The following is a 16467-nucleotide window of genomic DNA, read 5'->3' on the forward strand; positions in this document are numbered from 1 at the left end:
AGATGGGTGTGGCGTTTCGGCGGCGGGCGGCGGTGGCGGCCGTTGGGTGAGGAGGAGCCGGCGGCAGCGGAGGACGGGCGCATGAGAGGACCGCGGCGGCGACGGCAGCGGCAGCTGGTAGAGGGATTCGGCAGTGCAGGCGAGGACGACGAGGGCGCCAGGAAGGGTTTGCTGGCGGTGAGGCTCGGGGCGCCAGGAACGCGACGGTGGAGGAATCAAGGGCCGTGACAGCTTCTCCGCATCGCGTGCCGTCACAGGCAGCGCGGAGTGGCACGTAGGGGGATCCGGCGGTCGGGCCGCTTGTTCGCTGTCGTCGCTGTCGTCGGTCGGCGTGGGCGGGCGGTGGTCAGCGATCCGCGGCCGAGGGTTCGCGGTGCGATTGCAGGCGAGGCGGACAGGTGAGGTCGCTGAAGGGAGGTGCCGAAGCTGAGGGTGGTGAAGCTAAGGTATGGAGGCAGCTCCAGTGCAACAGCAGCTGGAGGGGGCGGAACGGGATGCAAGCAATCAAGGCCGCAGCGGTAGGTTGGTCTGCTCTGCACTGCGGGGAGGGGGGCCCGCCCGTTGTGGCTCCCAATGGCGGCTAGTGTAGTTTGGGGCGTGGGAGCTGGAAATGGAACCGTGCCGGATAGGTAGCACCTAATACCTTGCCTTACGTGTGTGGCGTGCTGCGCCCGGGGGGAGGACAATTGGTGGGTGGGTACCTACAGTACCTAAACGCGAGTCGGGCGGCGCTGGGGATGGCGATTTCAAAGCAGCATGGCGGGCCAAGAGATGGGAATGTGGCGCGGGAAGCGGCAGAGGCAGATGGATTGTCGTGTCGTCCGCCCGCACGAAGCAATCTCACACCCTCACCTCATGCAGATGCAGGACGGGCAGGGGTCAAGTTGTGGCCGGAGGCACACGCGCGCAGAGCAGAGGGCTCGTTGCACAGGTTAGGTAACCTAACGTGATGCGACAGAGGGCGAGGTGCCCGAGGAGGGTTGGCCCCCCCCCCCCCCCGGTCCACAGTCGCCGGGCCGCCAACCTTCTGAACTGAGCAATGACCTCAGCGACCGACGAGGCGCCTGCGCGGGCAGGTGGGCGGCCGGGCAGCCACCTACTAGGTATGCAGGCACCCGACGGGACGTCGATGCAGTGGACGCTGGGCGGTTGCATTGGATCGGGCTCCCGCCGTGACGGCGCGGGCACACGGACGCATAGGTACCTACCACATCTCACACGCCTAACACCCGCAACCTGGATATTGAATCCCCTCATGGCTCTTAGCTACCATATGCAACTGCAATTTTTGGACGAGGTGTCACGGCACGCCGGGAGCGCTTTCGTCGAGCCGCGGCGAACCGAGGTGCATCGAGGTCAACATAAAAGTCACCAACTGACTCGGGCAGCTCCTGGGCTCCTTCTGTCGACATGTCATTGGATCCAATCCCGTTCCAACATTGCCTGCCATGCCTCGTTTCTATGCCACTGCCCGCAGAATCCTCACAGGGCGCCGTTCAGCGACGTCCATGCCGTGGTGGGGGCCCCCAGCACACGCGCGGTTCCCTACTAGTACCTACCTACAGGTACTCGGTAGCAGGTCCCCAGTGGACCCGCCGTACAGCGGGATACCTCTCGACGCCGCCGGAGGGAAAACTCCTTGCCCCGGCCAACCGGCGGGACGGCGGGGCCTGCCCTCTGCGCAACGGCATCTTTGCCGCAGGTAGCGGGTACCTAATCATTTGTGAGTCCCGTCTGTGACCCTCTTTAAGGACGCTGTCCTGCTTCTGCCGAGTTGCTGCTGTTGTTGCTCCGATCGCGATCCGCCTCGCCGCTGCGACTCCATCGCCGACGGCAGAGTGACATCTCGCGTGTCTGTCCGCACTCAACTCACCCCGACGCCCGCATGGATGGAACCCGCCAGAGGCCAATTGACCAACAGCCGGGACCCATTCTATCTACGTGCCGTCTGCGCTCCTCCCAACCTTCGAGCAGCTTCCCCTGGGGGTCCTGCTCACACGGCCCCACTTCACGATAGCCTCACAGCACCCGTTCAATGCTTTGTCTGCCCGGCGATAACGCCTGGTCTCGGCGCGGCGCGCCCACGTTGCGCATTGCGGCTCGTACGTGCCACTTTGATTCCAGCTCGGCCCGCCCGCCATTGGCGACCGTGCCGTGTATGTGTCTCCTATCGAGTACCCGTGTGCCCTCATGCAATTCGCGACGCGCGTGCCCCGCGTGTGCGCCAACATGTCCTCTCCCCGCCCCTCCCATGCATCGTACAATCACGCCTGTATACATAAAGAAAATGGGCAGTTGGACAGCTGCCGCTGCTGAGTGACCATTGCCTCCCCGCCTGCGCGCGCCTCCGAATGCGCCGCCTCAGTATGCTCCTCTGCTCAGCGTCCGCCCGTACTTGATGGGGCTCAGTTGCCGCTCTCCGCGCTCCCCTTTGCTTGGGCTCCGCCGTCCCGATGGCGTCTGGTACGTCAGCGCCGGCTTCAGGTTCAGCGGCGAATTGTCCGTGTCGGTGCCTTCGTCGAGCATGGCCCGCCGCCGCATCTTGGGTGTCTGGACCGGCACCAGCATGTACCCAGGCGTGATGCCCGGTGACCGTGGCCCATCGAGAGCCGCCTCGTGGCCTTGCGGTGGCGGCCGTGGCTCCGCGTGCGCCCTGCTGTTCGACCGCCCCAGCGAGCCGACGTTGACCGTCGTGCAGATCAGGACGAATCCCAGGACAATGCCCTTGAACACGTGTTAGCAAACGCAGCCATGCCCAAAGGGTCATTCATCGTGTACCTACCCAAGCCTTGAGATTCATGGCGTCCGTAAACTCGTTGATAATCTCCGCCACCTGCTTGACCGTCACCTTGACCCTGATGATGGACTCGGGGTCCTGGTACATGCACTCCTGCCACTCGGCGCAGAGGGCCAGCAGGCCCGGCCGGTCGCCCTTGATGCACTCGTTGATCTGGTACTGTGTCCGGCACTCTGCCACGCCCCTCTCAAACTCGAGCCGCGCCGAGGCGTTGGCCCGCTGGATGTCGTTTCGCACCGTGCTGAACACGGACCAGCCGACATACACCAGCGTCGAGATGAGAAAGAGGTTTGCGCCAAACTGCATCCACCGCTGCATGTGCTCCGGTGTGTTGGGGTACTTGTTGAGGGCGTAGAAGAGGGATTCGAGCGTGCCCCTCTGCTGCTCTTGGTCCCGGTCCCGGTTCCGGTCCCTCTGCTGCGACTTCTTGGAGCCTCGCGGCGCCACGCCCGTGTCCGAGTCCGAGTTCCATGCATCGCTGTCGTCTTGTCCGTGATGGCGGCCGACGCTGCCGACGTCGCGATCGTAATTGTGACGCTTGCGCTTCCTCAGGCCCACGGAGCGCTCCCGCTGCGGCCGAATCTCCCCCTTGCCCGCGGCATGCTTCTTGAGCAACGGCCCGGCTCGGCCGTACCGACTCGCCTTGTCGACCTTGAGAGGCGCGACCGTACCGCCCATGACCACGTCGGCACGGTGGTCGACCTCGGGCGTGTCGTTGGGGTAGTCGGACGCCTCCGTCAGCGCCGGGCTGTCTTCGGCACCGGAGGCTTCCGAGAAGACGAGCTCATCGACCGGCCTCCTGGGGGTCGTGAATGCGGGATTTCGAAAGGGCGGTGCAATGTTCTTGGAGGCGACTTGCGGCGTGAAGCTCGAAGTCTGCGGCGGCGGCGCCTGTTGTTGCGACTGGGGTTTGGAGGGAGTCGAGAGATTGGCAAACGGATTGTTCGGTCTCGACGCCTTGAATGGGGAGCCAAACACTGCGCGCCGGAGCGTTAGTCTGTCGTTCCGAGCATAGCATCGACAGCCTGGACTGCTGGGGCTCGAGATGGGATGGCATGCGTACTTGTGTTTCGCGAAGCATTGTGCGCCGCCTGCGCAAAGGGACTGGTGGGGTCCAACGGGCCACGATCCTGATACTCCCAGTCCATGGGACCTTCAAAGGTCCTGGACTCCATGACGGACGCTCAATGTGTCGCTGGCTGCTGGTGCTGCTGCTGTTGCGCTGTGCTGACACGGACGTCGTGGATGATGGTTCGAAGCGGCAAACGTGCAGAGCTAGGGAGTGGGAACATGATGAAGCGAGGATGGGCACATTGCTGGAGCGCTGGCCGCTAGGTACAGGAGCAGCCACTGAAATGGGCCTGTGGCAACCGGAACGTCCCAAGTAAACAAATCCGTCGCGGTGTGGGGCCTCAGGCACTCCAGGGCTGGTTTGATGGCACTGGCAGACTTGTTGCGGGCCGCTTATGTCAGCGAGCCTCGCCATCCATCCCTGCTCCACCAACGGCTTTGTGCTGGCCTGGTAAATCGCTTGTGCATCAAACTTGGAGGACGGCCAGCTTCCATCGACCCAACACCGCCGTCTGCATCGCTCGACACCCTTGCAGCATCTTGAGTCGCCTCTAGGAGCCTCGATAGGCGAAAGCGAGTGTCCCAAACATCCTCCTAAATCTCTGCGAACCCCACCCGATCCATCTCGAGCCTTTGGCAAACGCCGTTGGGGAGACAACCAGCTGTCGCCATGTCCGACGCCGAATCGCCTGCTGGCTCACCAGCCAACGAACCCGTCGATGACGGGCAGGAGCGAGAATTCGAGGAGGAGGTGGCCGCTGCCGACTCGGACCGCGACTCGGATCTGCTGTCCGAGGTGGACGAGGACCAGTTTGAAGACTACGACCCCGAGACCGCCAACATTGAAGATCGGCCGGTGGACATTGATGAGGATGCGGCGCGCACACTGAAGGCGAGCAAGCGCAAGAGGGCAGAGGGCGAGGCGGCGAGGAAACCCAGAGAAGGACGGAGGGAGAAGAAGCGTCGAGACCGGGACGACGATGTCGCCATGGACAACGAGGCCGACGCCGACGGAGAGGCACCGCAGCGGAGATCGAGACGCGCCGCAGAAGGAGAGAGGCGGCGTCCGAAAAGGGACAAGAGCCCGGACGAGGGACCCAACGAGGAGGATCTCAGCCCGGAGCAGAGGAGAGCGCTGGCGATCGAGCGAGCCCTGGACGCCGCCATCAAGAAGCCGGCCGCCACCAAGAGGAAGCGCAAGGACGAGATTGTACGTGTGCTCCTTGGCGTGCAGGCTGTCATGACTAACTAACAGGCGGGTAGGACCTCGAGGACGAAATCGACGAAACGCTGGCGGAGCTCAAGACGCGGATGGACAAGGCCTGCGTCGACGACAACGCGGCGCGCGGGGCCGGCCAGCCTGCGCTGCACAAGCTGAAGCTGCTGCCCGAGGTCGTCGGGCTGCTGAACCGAAACAACGTCCAACATGCCGTGTTGGACCCCGATACCAACTTTTTGCAGCACGTCAAGTTCTTCCTAGAGCCGCTCAATGATGGATCCCTGCCGGCGTACAACATTCAGCGCGACATTTTCATGGCGCTCACCAAGCTCAGCATCGAGAAGGAGGCGCTCATGAGCAGCGGCATCGGCAAGGTGGTGCTCTTTTACACGCGGAGCAAGAAGCCGGAGCCCAGCATCAAGCGCATGGCGGAGCGCCTGCTGGGCGAGTGGAGCCGGCCGATTCTGAAGCGGACCGACGACTACAAGAAGAGGCACATTGAGACGCGCGAGTTTGACTACCAGTACGTGTTTGGCGACCAGCTCTGCGCACGCGAGGGAGAGACGCTGACCCCATTGATTACAGTGCCGCCAAAGTGGCCCAGCGCCAAAAGTCTGGATCGCAGTTCAGCCTCACGCAGCGGCCTGCCCAGTCGGCGCGGGATGCGTTCCTCGCGCCGGCGCGCGCCGACAATCAAGCACGGATGGGCCATTTGCCGCAGAGCTACACGATCGCGCCCAAGAGCACGTTTGACGGAACGCGGGGCCAGGACCACCGGCCGCTGGGCGCCAGCGGCATGGAGGCGTTTAGGCGGATGACGCAGAAGAAGAAGCGGGCGTAGCTGAAGCGGGAAATGGATGGTTAGGCGGTCTGCGTGGAGTGCTTGGGCGTTTCGGGACGATGCGCTATTACGGGCGGCGGTCGGTATATATTCGGACGTGCAGGGTAGCAACGATTTTGCTCTTTGTGCGACCTGCATCAACATGAACATCAACAGGGACAAGTCGGCTGCGCGAGCGGGCCGAGGCGAAGGGGACGGCCACGAGGGACGGATAGATCCTGGCGCGCGCCCGAGGATTTCGGAACCCGTGGTGTCCCGTGGTCGGTGGTGACGGCCATGTGACCGGAGCGGAGGGCCACATGCTTCGCGGCGCCGTCACATCCTGCGCCGGTGTGGTGCTGCCGTTAGGGCCCCTATCAGACTGGACGGGATGGATCTGCCGCGGGGGTGGAGGACTGCTCCAGAGCTGCGGCTGAGAAATGGGCACCTACATGCAGGCCGTTGCCGTAGTCAAACATTGTCTCGCATGACCAACCAAGCAGCAAGCAGCAAGCAACAAGCAAGAGTGGTGATGTCGGTATCCTACGTCCTGAGGTGTGTGACAAGCCGGATGGCGGTCGGGAATTCGGGGTCACAGGCGACGGGTCCCTGGTGCGGCTGGTGGCAGGCGGGCGCTGACGTCAACGGCCCATAGGTATGGTAGGGAGCCGGCCCGCATTCTCCAGCACGTGCATTTGTCGGCCCAGCGTGTCCAGGTTCCCAGCCTCGTCGTCGCCTCCCCTCCGTTCTGCCTTTCTCCTTGCAGCACAGCAAGCAATTGCCGATCCGCCAGAGCGCTATTACAGGGGGCAGCGGCACGGCGGGCCAGTCAATCTGCGACAGGGAATCCCCGCCACCAGCCAGCAAGCCGATCGATGCTGCGCTGGCCGGAGTGCATGTCCGATGCGGTTGCATGCCCTCTAGGGAATCGATAGGGGGGGACAGGGGGGCGAGCGAGCCCGAGACGTGGTCGTCGCTTTGTCCGTGTGCTCTCATTTAGACTTTGTCGTGCACGATAGAGCAGCAGTATGGTGCTGCTCGGCGCCCCCGTGTGCGAATGCGAGAAGGCATCTGCAGCGCCTACAGTATTAAGCCCTCCCCAACAATCACGGGCAATTTAGCATCAGCGCTGCATGCCTGCTCCAACAAAAACGCCGAGTCGGGTGCCACTACGAGGAGACCTCTGCTGCTAGGTTAGGTGACGAGCAGCCACCGAGGGCCTACCTACACTACGCGTGCGAGTAGGCGATCTTGCCGGCTGCACCCGCACCCGCCGCCGCGTCCGCCGGAGGAGCCAGGAAGCCTGTTTGTCTGCTGATAGAGGCAGGTCGGAGGGGGAGGCAGGAACGACGGGAAGGGGCGGGGTTATCTTTTGCCTATCGCGCCAGCCATCTCCCACATCGTCGCCATCGGCCGGCTTCTTCAACTCTACATTCCACCTCCTCCTCCGCAGCCATTGTCGTCGACGCCTCGGCGAGAGGCACGGAATATTGTCTTTGTTGTGGACATCCATCTGCCAACCTTTGCACGATTAGACACGGTGACCGAGTCACCAGCGAACCGGCAGGCCACATTGCTTGGATTGTACCGCCGCAGACGGCCCTCCAAGGGCCCAGGTCAAACAAGGTGAGTGACGAATTGGCTTTCCTTGGTACCCGCAGTGAGAGATGCTCCGACGACGCTGTGTATGATTCGGCGTCGCCTACCGTGGTGGCCAGCCCGGTGTCGAGCCGCGGACACGGAGGGGACGCTTCACCTGGGAGAGCCGCACGAGAACATGGAACGCCTGGCATGCGCGCGCCGTGATGTGATGCGCTGCGCTGCGCTGCGCTGCGATGCGATGCGACGTGGTGCAGTGCGGTGCGATGTGATGCGCCCCAACCAACGCCTGGCGCCACGAGCTTCGCGCGGGTGGCGGCGGGCTGGCGTCTTCAACAAATTGCGCCATCTAGCGCTCCCGCGTCAACAATAATTCCTGGCGCAGGAGGACAAACAAAACACGTCAAGCACCGGCAACCGCAGCAGCAGCAGCAGTACCAGCAGCAGAAACAACGCTGACTTGGAAACAGTCGCAAACAGCCATTGAAGCGCAGGGTAATCAAGGCGACAACTCAGAATAGCAGCCCGCTGGTCTCTCGTCACTCACACACCCCACCAACGCGCGGGCGAGACGGGACCGTCCGCGAACGGGTCCCCAAGGTCCCCAAGGGGGTGGCCACTCCACCACACCACACCAAACACCAGCCATCCGGCCGTCCTCCATTCCATTGTCCGCCTCGCCTTCTCCTTCTCCCGCGCCGTCCGTCGAATTCACCCTGAGGCGACGGATGCGCAGCGCGACCCGACTCGCACGAGGAGCATCTGCTGCGCCTCGCGATCCCGACCCCCGGCTTCGACCCCGGCCCCGACGCCGATTGCGAGCGCCTCGGCGACGGCAAGTTTGAGACCCCGGCGAGCCAAACATGCTTGCGGCGACCCGGCACGACGGGCGCGCTGTGCCCGACGACACTGGTGCGGCGACGGCGACGGAGAAGACGAGCACGATGGCAGAAGCAACGGCCATGAATGGCAGTGGCAGCGCCCCGGCGGACGAGGCGCAAAAGACGGCGCCGCCGCTCGCCGCCGTCGCGAGCTCCAACGGCGGCGACGGCGGCAGCTCTGTCGCCAAGAAGCGCAAGAAGGACGGCCTCAAGCCCATCATCACCAAGGAGGGCGCCACCGGGACCGACGAGGATGAGGACGACGAAGACGAGACCGGGTGCGTACATTTTTTTTCTCGTTCCACCTCTTACCTACCTACCCACCTACCTACCTACCTGTGTGGTGCTGTGCTACTACTCTACTCCATCCCCTTTGGTTCGCGGGGGTTTGTTTTATACTTTGCGGCGCGGCGGCGACGGCGGCCGTGCGGGCTTGCTAGCCGTTGGTGTCCGTTCCTGGCCCAAGCGCCGTCACCAACCACCGGGGTTCCGGCTCTTGGATGTTGTTTGCGGCGACGAGGTCACTACCACCTCCTCCAACGGCCTTGGTTCTACTCGTACAGTCACCGAGCGCGCCTACGTTTCTGCCCGTCCGCTCTCTTGGCGAACACCCACCCTTGTCTTGCGATGAAGTCGTCGCTTGGCGACCCGTCTTTCGTCCGGCCGTATGCCTCCCAAGGCAGGGTGGTAGGCAGAACAAGGAAAGCCCACCAACCCCTCGGGCCAGGCCAGGCTCCCAAGCGGGGCTGCGACGACATCATGGACAGACGGTTGGACATGCGGCTGGCAGAGAGGCGTGATCAAGACCAGACGCGCCGGGCCGTTCAAGCGATCGGCTCGGTCAGCGGCCACCATCAGCCCCCCTGCTGGCTGGCTTAGGCTGGGTGCACATGCACCGCATTTGCCGTGGGCGGGCGCTTCGCATCGCCTCGCGGCACATGACGCCGTGGCTCCGGGAGCCGTGGGCCAATTGCCAGTGGCGGCTGGCGCTTTCCCCATGGGCTGGGCAGTGCGCATGTGAGCTGGCTTGCGAGGTGCTCCCGTCCTGAGGTGTCTGCTTTGCTCGCCAGTTGCGCGGCGCTGCGCTGGCAACCTGGGCTCGCGATGACGACGGTGGTGCCGCCGTGCCGTGGGCGGATGCGACGTGGGCGCAAGGCGGACCGCACGGGGGATGAGAGAGGAGGGGGTGGTGGTTGCGGATGCGGTGGCTGGAGAAACCTAATTCGGGGCACCTCGCGGATTTCCATTGAGGGATGGACGAGGCGCTGTTGATGCTCGACTGGCGGGCTCCCGGTCCAGCTCACTGGGCTCTCTTGCCGTGACTTGCAGCGCGATGCGGTGCGGTGTCTACGGGACAGATACAGCGCAGCACGCACGCGGCAGCTCGCGTCGATCATCCGTTGGGTGAGGTGGCCGGGTGGGTGTTCCAGCGGAGGGTGGTGGCCCCCTGTGGACCTGCGTCCTGTCGAGTGTCGAGTTGCGCTGCGCCCGCTGATGAGGGAGCCTCCACTGCCTTAAGGTTCTCATTCAAAGCCACGGGCAGGTGCCGGGCGCGCAGCGCAGTGCCGTGCAGTGCACGTACCGCGACGCACCGCTGGGCTCTTTTTAGCGGCATGGATAGGATCATGGCGCATCCCATCCCCCGCTGGATGCGGGTGACTGACCGCGGTGCAGCGCGCCCACTGCACTGCACACTGATCGTCGAACGGGGATCCGACGCAAGTGTCTTGCTTTCCCCTTCCCGTCGCCGTCGTCCCGCTTTCGCTCGCGGTCTGCCCCTCCCTTCCATGCCCGGCCACCTAGTCGTGCCCGTGTTGATCGCTGCCCCGTGCCAGTGGCTCCACTCCCGTCAGCGGTTGACCTCGTCAGGCTCCGTTCAGCCCGTCACTGCCTCAGTGCTTCAGTGGAGCCGGGGTCGGGCGCCCCAGGCTGGCCAGCCCAGCGCTGCCGCCTACGTTCGGGCAGGGCACGACTAGGCAGTGGGCACTGTCAGCTTCCAGGTTGTCTTGCTGCCCCTCCACTGCCTGCCTGCCTGCCCGCCTGCTTGCTGGTCCCGGCCCCAGTGCCGGTACCGTGTTCCTCACGGGCTCCCATCCTTTGCCTGGACTGCCCAGGTGCTGCTGGCCGCTGCTCCTCCTCTCCACCTGGGGTTGGTTACCTGGGCTCGCCACGCCTGTCCATCGCATCCCGTGTCGTCTCTCGCCCCATCTCCACTGCCCGTGCTGCCGCCGTGGCTGCTGCTTCGCTTCTTCACATCCATCGTCTCCTCATCCATTCTCTTCCCTCAAACGCCTCTCTTAGCTCGCCTCGTTGCTTGGCCGTCGGGCTGCTCCTGCTGCTCCTCTTGCTACTGCTCCAGACGTGGGGGCGTCTCCGGTGCCACCGCCACCCCGTTCGTCCGTTTCGCCAGCAGAGCCCGCGCGACCGCTCCAGCAAGTGCCTCAAAGCTCCCACCCAGCGCAAGCGCAAGCTCGACTCTTTGATCCCGCATCTCTTCGTCCCGACCCGGCTCCGTCTTGCTCTCCCTCCTTCGCACGCGCGCGCGATCGATCTGCTCTTCGCCCGGCCCGAGCCCTGCTGGCAAAGCAAAGTCGCTCTCGCAACGGAACGGCGGCGGCGGCGCGAGCCATGTAGGACGGGTGCCGTCGCATATAATCACTCATCATCATGAGCTTTCTTAAGTCGAGGTTGCTACCCCCCCACTCCCTTCTCTGGTGTCACTGTTTTTGTTTACTGCCTTGATCGCCGTCACTGTCACTTCGGGGTTTGATGCTCTGCTTTGGTTTCGGACACCCCTTGCTCGCTTGTCTTGGCCGTGGGGATGGCTGGCCAGCGGCTGCGCGCGCGCCTCGGGTCCTTGCATCGGGCATCGTCAGTTGCGTCGTCGTCGGCGTTGTCGCCGCAGCCGCCGCCGTCGGTGCGCGACCGCCAATGAGTCGAGGTCGCTGGAAGTCAGCCAGCCATCCCAGGCCAGCCCGCCCACCTCACTTCACTCACTTGGGGCTAGTCCTCTCTGCCCCCCCCTCGCAACGGCGGTCCATTCAACACCCCTCTCTCCCTCTCTGCCTGCCTGCCTGACCGTCCCTCACCTCACCTTGCGTCCTTGACGCTGCCCGCCCGCCTCCCCGTCACCTCCGTCAAGCGCGCCAGCCCAGCCTGTCGGCGCCCCCGCCATCCATCCCACCCGCGCCAGCGCCAGCGCCTGCAACCAGCACCAGCACCAGCACCAGCACCAGCCCGCTTCAACTCGCCTCAACGCATCCTCTGCTCCATTTCATTGTCTCCCCCCATTGCGCGCTCGCCCGCCCGCTCCGTGCCCACCGGCCACAGCCAGCCCGCCACACACACCTTTCTCACCTTTGCTTCTAACCCCCTCCCCCCTCCCCCCCTCCTCCGCCTGAACCGGACGCGCGCCGCATCATCATCGCAACCAAACTCTTCGCTGACCTCTCGCCCTCGCCGGCGCGCGCATACAGAGCCCACCAATTGTCCGGCGCAATGGCCCATTCGCCGTCATCGTCGTCGGTCGACGACCCCGCCGACAACACGGCCGACGAGGAGGATTCCGAGGACTACTGCAAGGGCGGCTACCACCCCGTCCAGATCGGCGAGAAGTTCAAGGACGGCAAGTACACGGTCGTGCGCAAGCTTGGATGGGGGCACTTTTCCACCGTCTGGCTCTCCCGCGACAACAACAACGGCAAGCACGTTGCCCTCAAGGTCGTCCGCTCCGCCGCCCACTACACCGAGACAGCCATCGACGAGATCAAGCTCCTCAATAAGATTGTCCAGGCCAAACCCGACCATCCCGGCCGTAAGCATGTCGTCAGCCTCCTCGACTCCTTCGAGCACAAGGGCCCCAACGGCACCCACGTCTGCATGGTCTTTGAGGTCCTCGGCGAGAACCTGCTCGGCCTCATCAAGCGCTGGAACCACCGCGGCATCCCCATGGCCCTCGTCAAGCAAATCACCAAGCAGGTCCTCCTCGGCCTCGACTACCTCCATCGCGAGTGCGGCATCATCCACACCGACCTCAAGCCCGAAAACGTCCTCATCGAGATTGGCGACGTCGAGCAGATTGTCAAAAAGGTGGTCAAGAACGAGCCGGGCGACAAGGAAAACAACCGCAACGGCCGCCGGAGACGGCGGACCCTCATCACCGGCAGCCAGCCCCTGCCGTCTCCCCTCAACGCCACCTTTAACCAGAACAACCTCTTTCCCTCCTCGGGCTCCCAGCCCAGCCTCGCCGGCGTCCTCAACGAGGGTGCGTATCCGCCCTTTTGCTCCCCTCGTTGTGTAGAAAGAGACCGTACCCCTAACGCTCGCTCGTCTTTGGCAGGCACCACGAGCACAAAGGACTCATCACCGAAGTCGGGCGACGAATCGCAAAAGCAGCGGGAAAAGTCTGCGTAAGTCCTCCGCTACCCCCGCGCCCGCACCCGTCGAGACGCGCCGATGCTGATCATCCTCCCCCCCCCCAAAAGTGACATCCTCTCGCGCGAAGTATCCGGCATCTCGCTCGACAAGTCCAGCAGCTCGTCGGCCTCGACGGGCGACAAGCGCAAGGCCGAAGACCCGCACGCCTTTGACGTTATCAGCGTCAAGATTGCGGATCTCGGAAACGCGTGCTGGACGAACCACCACTTCACAAATGACATCCAGACGAGGCAGTACCGGTCCCCCGAGGTCATTCTCGGTGCTAAGTGGGGGGCCAGTACAGACGTCTGGAGCATGGCTTGCATGGTACGTCCCGCGCGCCGCCGCAGCGCATCTGTCTGGCTTCGGCGAGAGGCGAAGCTGACCAAGACCGCCGCCGTAGGTGTTTGAGCTCATCACCGGCGACTACCTCTTCGATCCCCAATCGGGCACAAAGTACGGAAAAGACGACGACCACATTGCGCAGATCATCGAGCTTCTCGGTCCGTTCCCCCGATCGCTATGCCTGAGCGGAAAGTGGAGTCAGGAGATTTTCAACCGTAAGGGCGAGTTGCGTAACATCCATCGGCTGCGACACTGGGCGCTGCCCGACGTCTTGCGGGAAAAATACCACTTCAAGGAGGACGAGGCCAAGCGCATCTCCACCTTCTTGACGCCAATGCTTGAGCTGGTGCCGGAGAAGCGGGCCAACGCCGGAGGCATGGCGGGGCACGGCTGGCTCGAGGACACGCCGGGCATGAAGGGCCTGCGGATTGAGGGCCTCGAGGTCGGCGGTCGGGGCGAGGGCATTGACGGGTGGGCGACGGAAGTACGGAAACGATGAGGAGCCGGCACGCTCGCGGACAAGGGCCACCGCCACCACACCAGAGGTCCGACTCGTCGTCACCACCCCTCGTCGCTGCGCTTGGCGTGTTGATTGTCTGGGTAGAGACACGGCGGCCCGTGGGCCTTGTAGTTGCCCGCGTTTCGGGGAAAGCTGGAAGACGTTCTGGGTCTTGCTTGGACGACGGACGATCCATGTCCCCTGGACCTCGGCTGCGGGATGAGCTGCTTGAACGGTGCGGCTGCCCCCAGCGATAGGGTTATGTTAGCTGGACTGGATGGAAGAGAGACACAGAGAGAGAGATGCTGTCACAACGACTTGACTTGACTTGTCTGGACGGAAAGGGCATGGCAAACGGGAATCGCAAGGACACAGAGAAGGGAACATGGGACGACGGGGGAGGGTATGAATGATAGATAGACTTTGCACATGACGTGTGGTGTCTTTTTGTTACGTTTATTGCCAAACAGCACAGCGGGGGCTGCCCGAGCGAGTGAATATGCCTTACTCGGTATTGCCATCATGGGGAAATGGACTGGAGCTGCGTGAAAGTGGTTACAAACACGCTGATGCGTCTGTCACTGCACTGCGCTGACGGGACCGTTGCGTGAGGGTTGAGGAATGGTGCTTTTCTTTTTATATTCTTCTTTGACCGACTGTACGCCGCGCTTTCTTGGGAAGCAACGCCTGTGGACTCCTAATCTGTCTTGCAAAACCATCAACGCGCCGCGATGCTCGTTTATTTCTTGTTCTTGCGCCGGGCCCTCACTCCGGCCGCGGGGCCGCCGCCGCCGCCTGTTTCCGAACCTGTATTCTTGGCATCCTTCTCGCTCACCTCCGCCGCGCTGTCCTCGCCGTCCTCGCCGTCGCCCGTTTCGTCGCCGGAAGCAGACGCAGCAGCATTGGCCCGCCCGTCGAGCACCTCCTCGACGATGCGGCGGCCCTCGTCGACCTCGCCGTTGAGCGCGCCGCAGGCCATGCACTTCCAGGGGCCGAGCTCGGCGAGGGAGCGCGTGCCGGGCGGGGCCTGGCCGTTGACGAGGCGGCAGGCGCGGCAGATGAGGGCGATGCGGTTGCGCGCGGCCGTCTCGTCCTCGCCGAGGAGCACGTCGAAGATGCGGTCGTACCAGTGCGGCTCGGAGGCCTGTGGCGGGGGCGCGTACGCGTACTGCTGCTGCTGCTGCTGCGGGGGGTACGTCGACGTCGACGACGACGGGCCGTCGGCGGCGGTGAAGGGCTGCTGCTGGTGTGCGAAGGCGTTGGGCGCAAACTCGGCCGTGGGGTCGAGGGTGTCGTCGGCGCTGCCGACGGGTCGGCTCGGGCTATGCTGTTGCTCGGGATGCGAGGGCGAGGGCGACGACGGCCCGGGCGGCCGGCGCTGGATGTTTGCGGTCGGCGGAGGGGGCAGGTTCGTCCTGCCGGGGGTGGTGCCCTTGTTGCCCGCGCCGCCGCCGCCGGGGCCGGCTGCCGCCACGCCTTTGTCGTCCTGCCCGCCGGGGCCGCCGCCCTTCTTCTTCTTGCCGCCGCCCTCGCCGCCGTACTTTTCGATGAGCTCGAGGGTGGAGTCGTACTTGGTCGCGTCCTTGAGCTTCTGGATCGTCTTGGCGCGCTCTTCCTGGTGCTCCTTGAGGCGCGCCGAGACGCTCTCGATGCGAAAGGTGAAGTATGCCGTCGTCAGGGCGCGGACGAGATAGATGCTATAACACGGGGAGACGGGCACGGGTTAGCTAGCGATGTAGAGTTGGCGGGCGCGTGACGGACGGACGGGGCCAGCAGAGGGTCGTGGGAAGAGGGGAGCAGGAGGATGAGCTTTAGGGTTGGAGAGGGGAGGAGGGGTCGTACACGACGGGCCCGCCGGCGAGGGCTGTCCACTCGAGGGCGCCGAGGTTGGCATAGCCCACGACGAGCAGCAGGACGATGGCGTAGACGGTGTAGGCAAAGGCGAGGTAGAGGGTCCAGAGGACCTTGACGCGGCGGGAGCTGGCGCGGAGGCGGTCGAGGCGGGACTGCGAGTCGGCGATCTTGACGGAGAGGGTGGACAGGGTCTTTTCGAACGAGGCGGTCGAGGACGAGTCCCTCTGGCGACCGGGCAAAATGTCAGTCTTTTCGTGGCACGCGTGACGGAGAATGGCGCGGGAGAAGGGGAGGAGCTGTGGTGTGTGCATATCTCTGTCGACGGACCTTCCACGGCCAAAAGGACACCATTTCGGCGGGCTCAGTTGATGAGCGGCCCCGGGAAGGGGAGAGCTTGGTGTCTACACGCAGCAGCGCCTGAAGAGACCGCCCGCTGCTGTACCACGAGCAGGAAGGAGTAGAGGAGATCGTTTCGTATCGTGGAGGAAGCGGCGCGTGAGCTGGGCGCTGGGGAGAAGAGCGCTGCGCAGCGGGATGCTGTGAGGTCGAAGCTCGACGAGAAGCTGCTCGAGTGACGGTGATGCGGTGGGTGGGTGGGCTGCGGCGCTAAAACAGCACAGGCCCCCCATGTCGCCCAGGCAGCTTAGTAGGTTGGAGGACGGGAGCCTCCATGGCGACGGGTGACTTCATTGGCGGCCGGGGCCACCTCACTTGGTCCCCAGCGCCCGTGGACGTTCTGACGGCGCACAGCCCCCCCGGGCCTGCAGCAGCCACACCTCCATCAGGCGACCACAGCGGTCACTGACCCGCTACGCCACAGTACAGGACACCTGTGCTGTGTTCCTGCGCTGGACTCCATCGTCCAACTCGGCTTCACCTGGTGGCCAGCACGAGCCTCGGTCTTCCCCAACATCCACTGCCCTCCTACCCTTTGGCTGCCGCGACGATGCCATGCGCGCAGCTGTA

At 64.2% G+C, this 16467-nt stretch overlaps 5 protein-coding genes across 5 annotated transcripts; 3 read left to right on the forward strand and 2 right to left on the reverse strand.

Moving 5' to 3' along the window:
• Positions 1–2361: 2361 nt before the first annotated feature.
• Positions 2362–3972, reverse strand: PLICBS_006494 (uncharacterized protein; the record flags this gene model as incomplete). The annotated part of the gene is made up of 3 exons (XM_018328295.2): positions 2362–2724; positions 2783–3774; positions 3861–3972. 3 exons carry the CDS (start codon positions 3970–3972, stop codon positions 2362–2364), a joined length of 1467 nt encoding a protein of 488 aa, XP_018173153.2.
• Positions 3973–4538: 566 nt separating this feature from the next.
• On the forward strand, positions 4539–5928 carry PLICBS_006495 (transcription factor iws1; the record flags this gene model as incomplete). The annotated part of the gene is made up of 3 exons (XM_018328294.2): positions 4539–5078; positions 5132–5610; positions 5673–5928. The coding sequence occupies 3 exons, from the start codon at positions 4539–4541 to the stop codon at positions 5926–5928; spliced, it is 1275 nt and encodes a 424-aa protein (XP_018173152.1).
• Positions 5929–8369: 2441 nt separating this feature from the next.
• PLICBS_006496 (uncharacterized protein) lies at positions 8370–9266 on the forward strand (the record flags this gene model as incomplete). Its single annotated transcript, XM_065600952.1, has 2 exons — positions 8370–8665; positions 9155–9266. The coding sequence occupies 2 exons, from the start codon at positions 8370–8372 to the stop codon at positions 9264–9266; spliced, it is 408 nt and encodes a 135-aa protein (XP_065457024.1).
• Positions 9267–11885: 2619 nt separating this feature from the next.
• Positions 11886–13647, forward strand: PLICBS_006497 (serine/threonine protein kinase, CMGC group; the record flags this gene model as incomplete). The annotated part of the gene is made up of 4 exons (XM_018328291.2): positions 11886–12651; positions 12727–12796; positions 12872–13130; positions 13207–13647. 4 exons carry the CDS (start codon positions 11886–11888, stop codon positions 13645–13647), a joined length of 1536 nt encoding a protein of 511 aa, XP_018173149.1.
• A 739-nt stretch (positions 13648–14386) lies between these two features.
• PLICBS_006498 (uncharacterized protein) lies at positions 14387–15852 on the reverse strand (the record flags this gene model as incomplete). Its single annotated transcript, XM_018328290.1, has 3 exons — positions 14387–15344; positions 15490–15725; positions 15829–15852. The coding sequence occupies 3 exons, from the start codon at positions 15850–15852 to the stop codon at positions 14387–14389; spliced, it is 1218 nt and encodes a 405-aa protein (XP_018173148.1).
• Between the last annotated feature and the right edge of the window lie 615 nt (positions 15853–16467).

The sequence above is a fragment of the Purpureocillium lilacinum genome (assembly GCF_023168085.1).
Source record: "Purpureocillium lilacinum CBS 284.36 DNA, scaffold_4, whole genome shotgun sequence".
NCBI lineage: Eukaryota > Fungi > Ascomycota > Sordariomycetes > Hypocreales > Ophiocordycipitaceae > Purpureocillium > Purpureocillium lilacinum.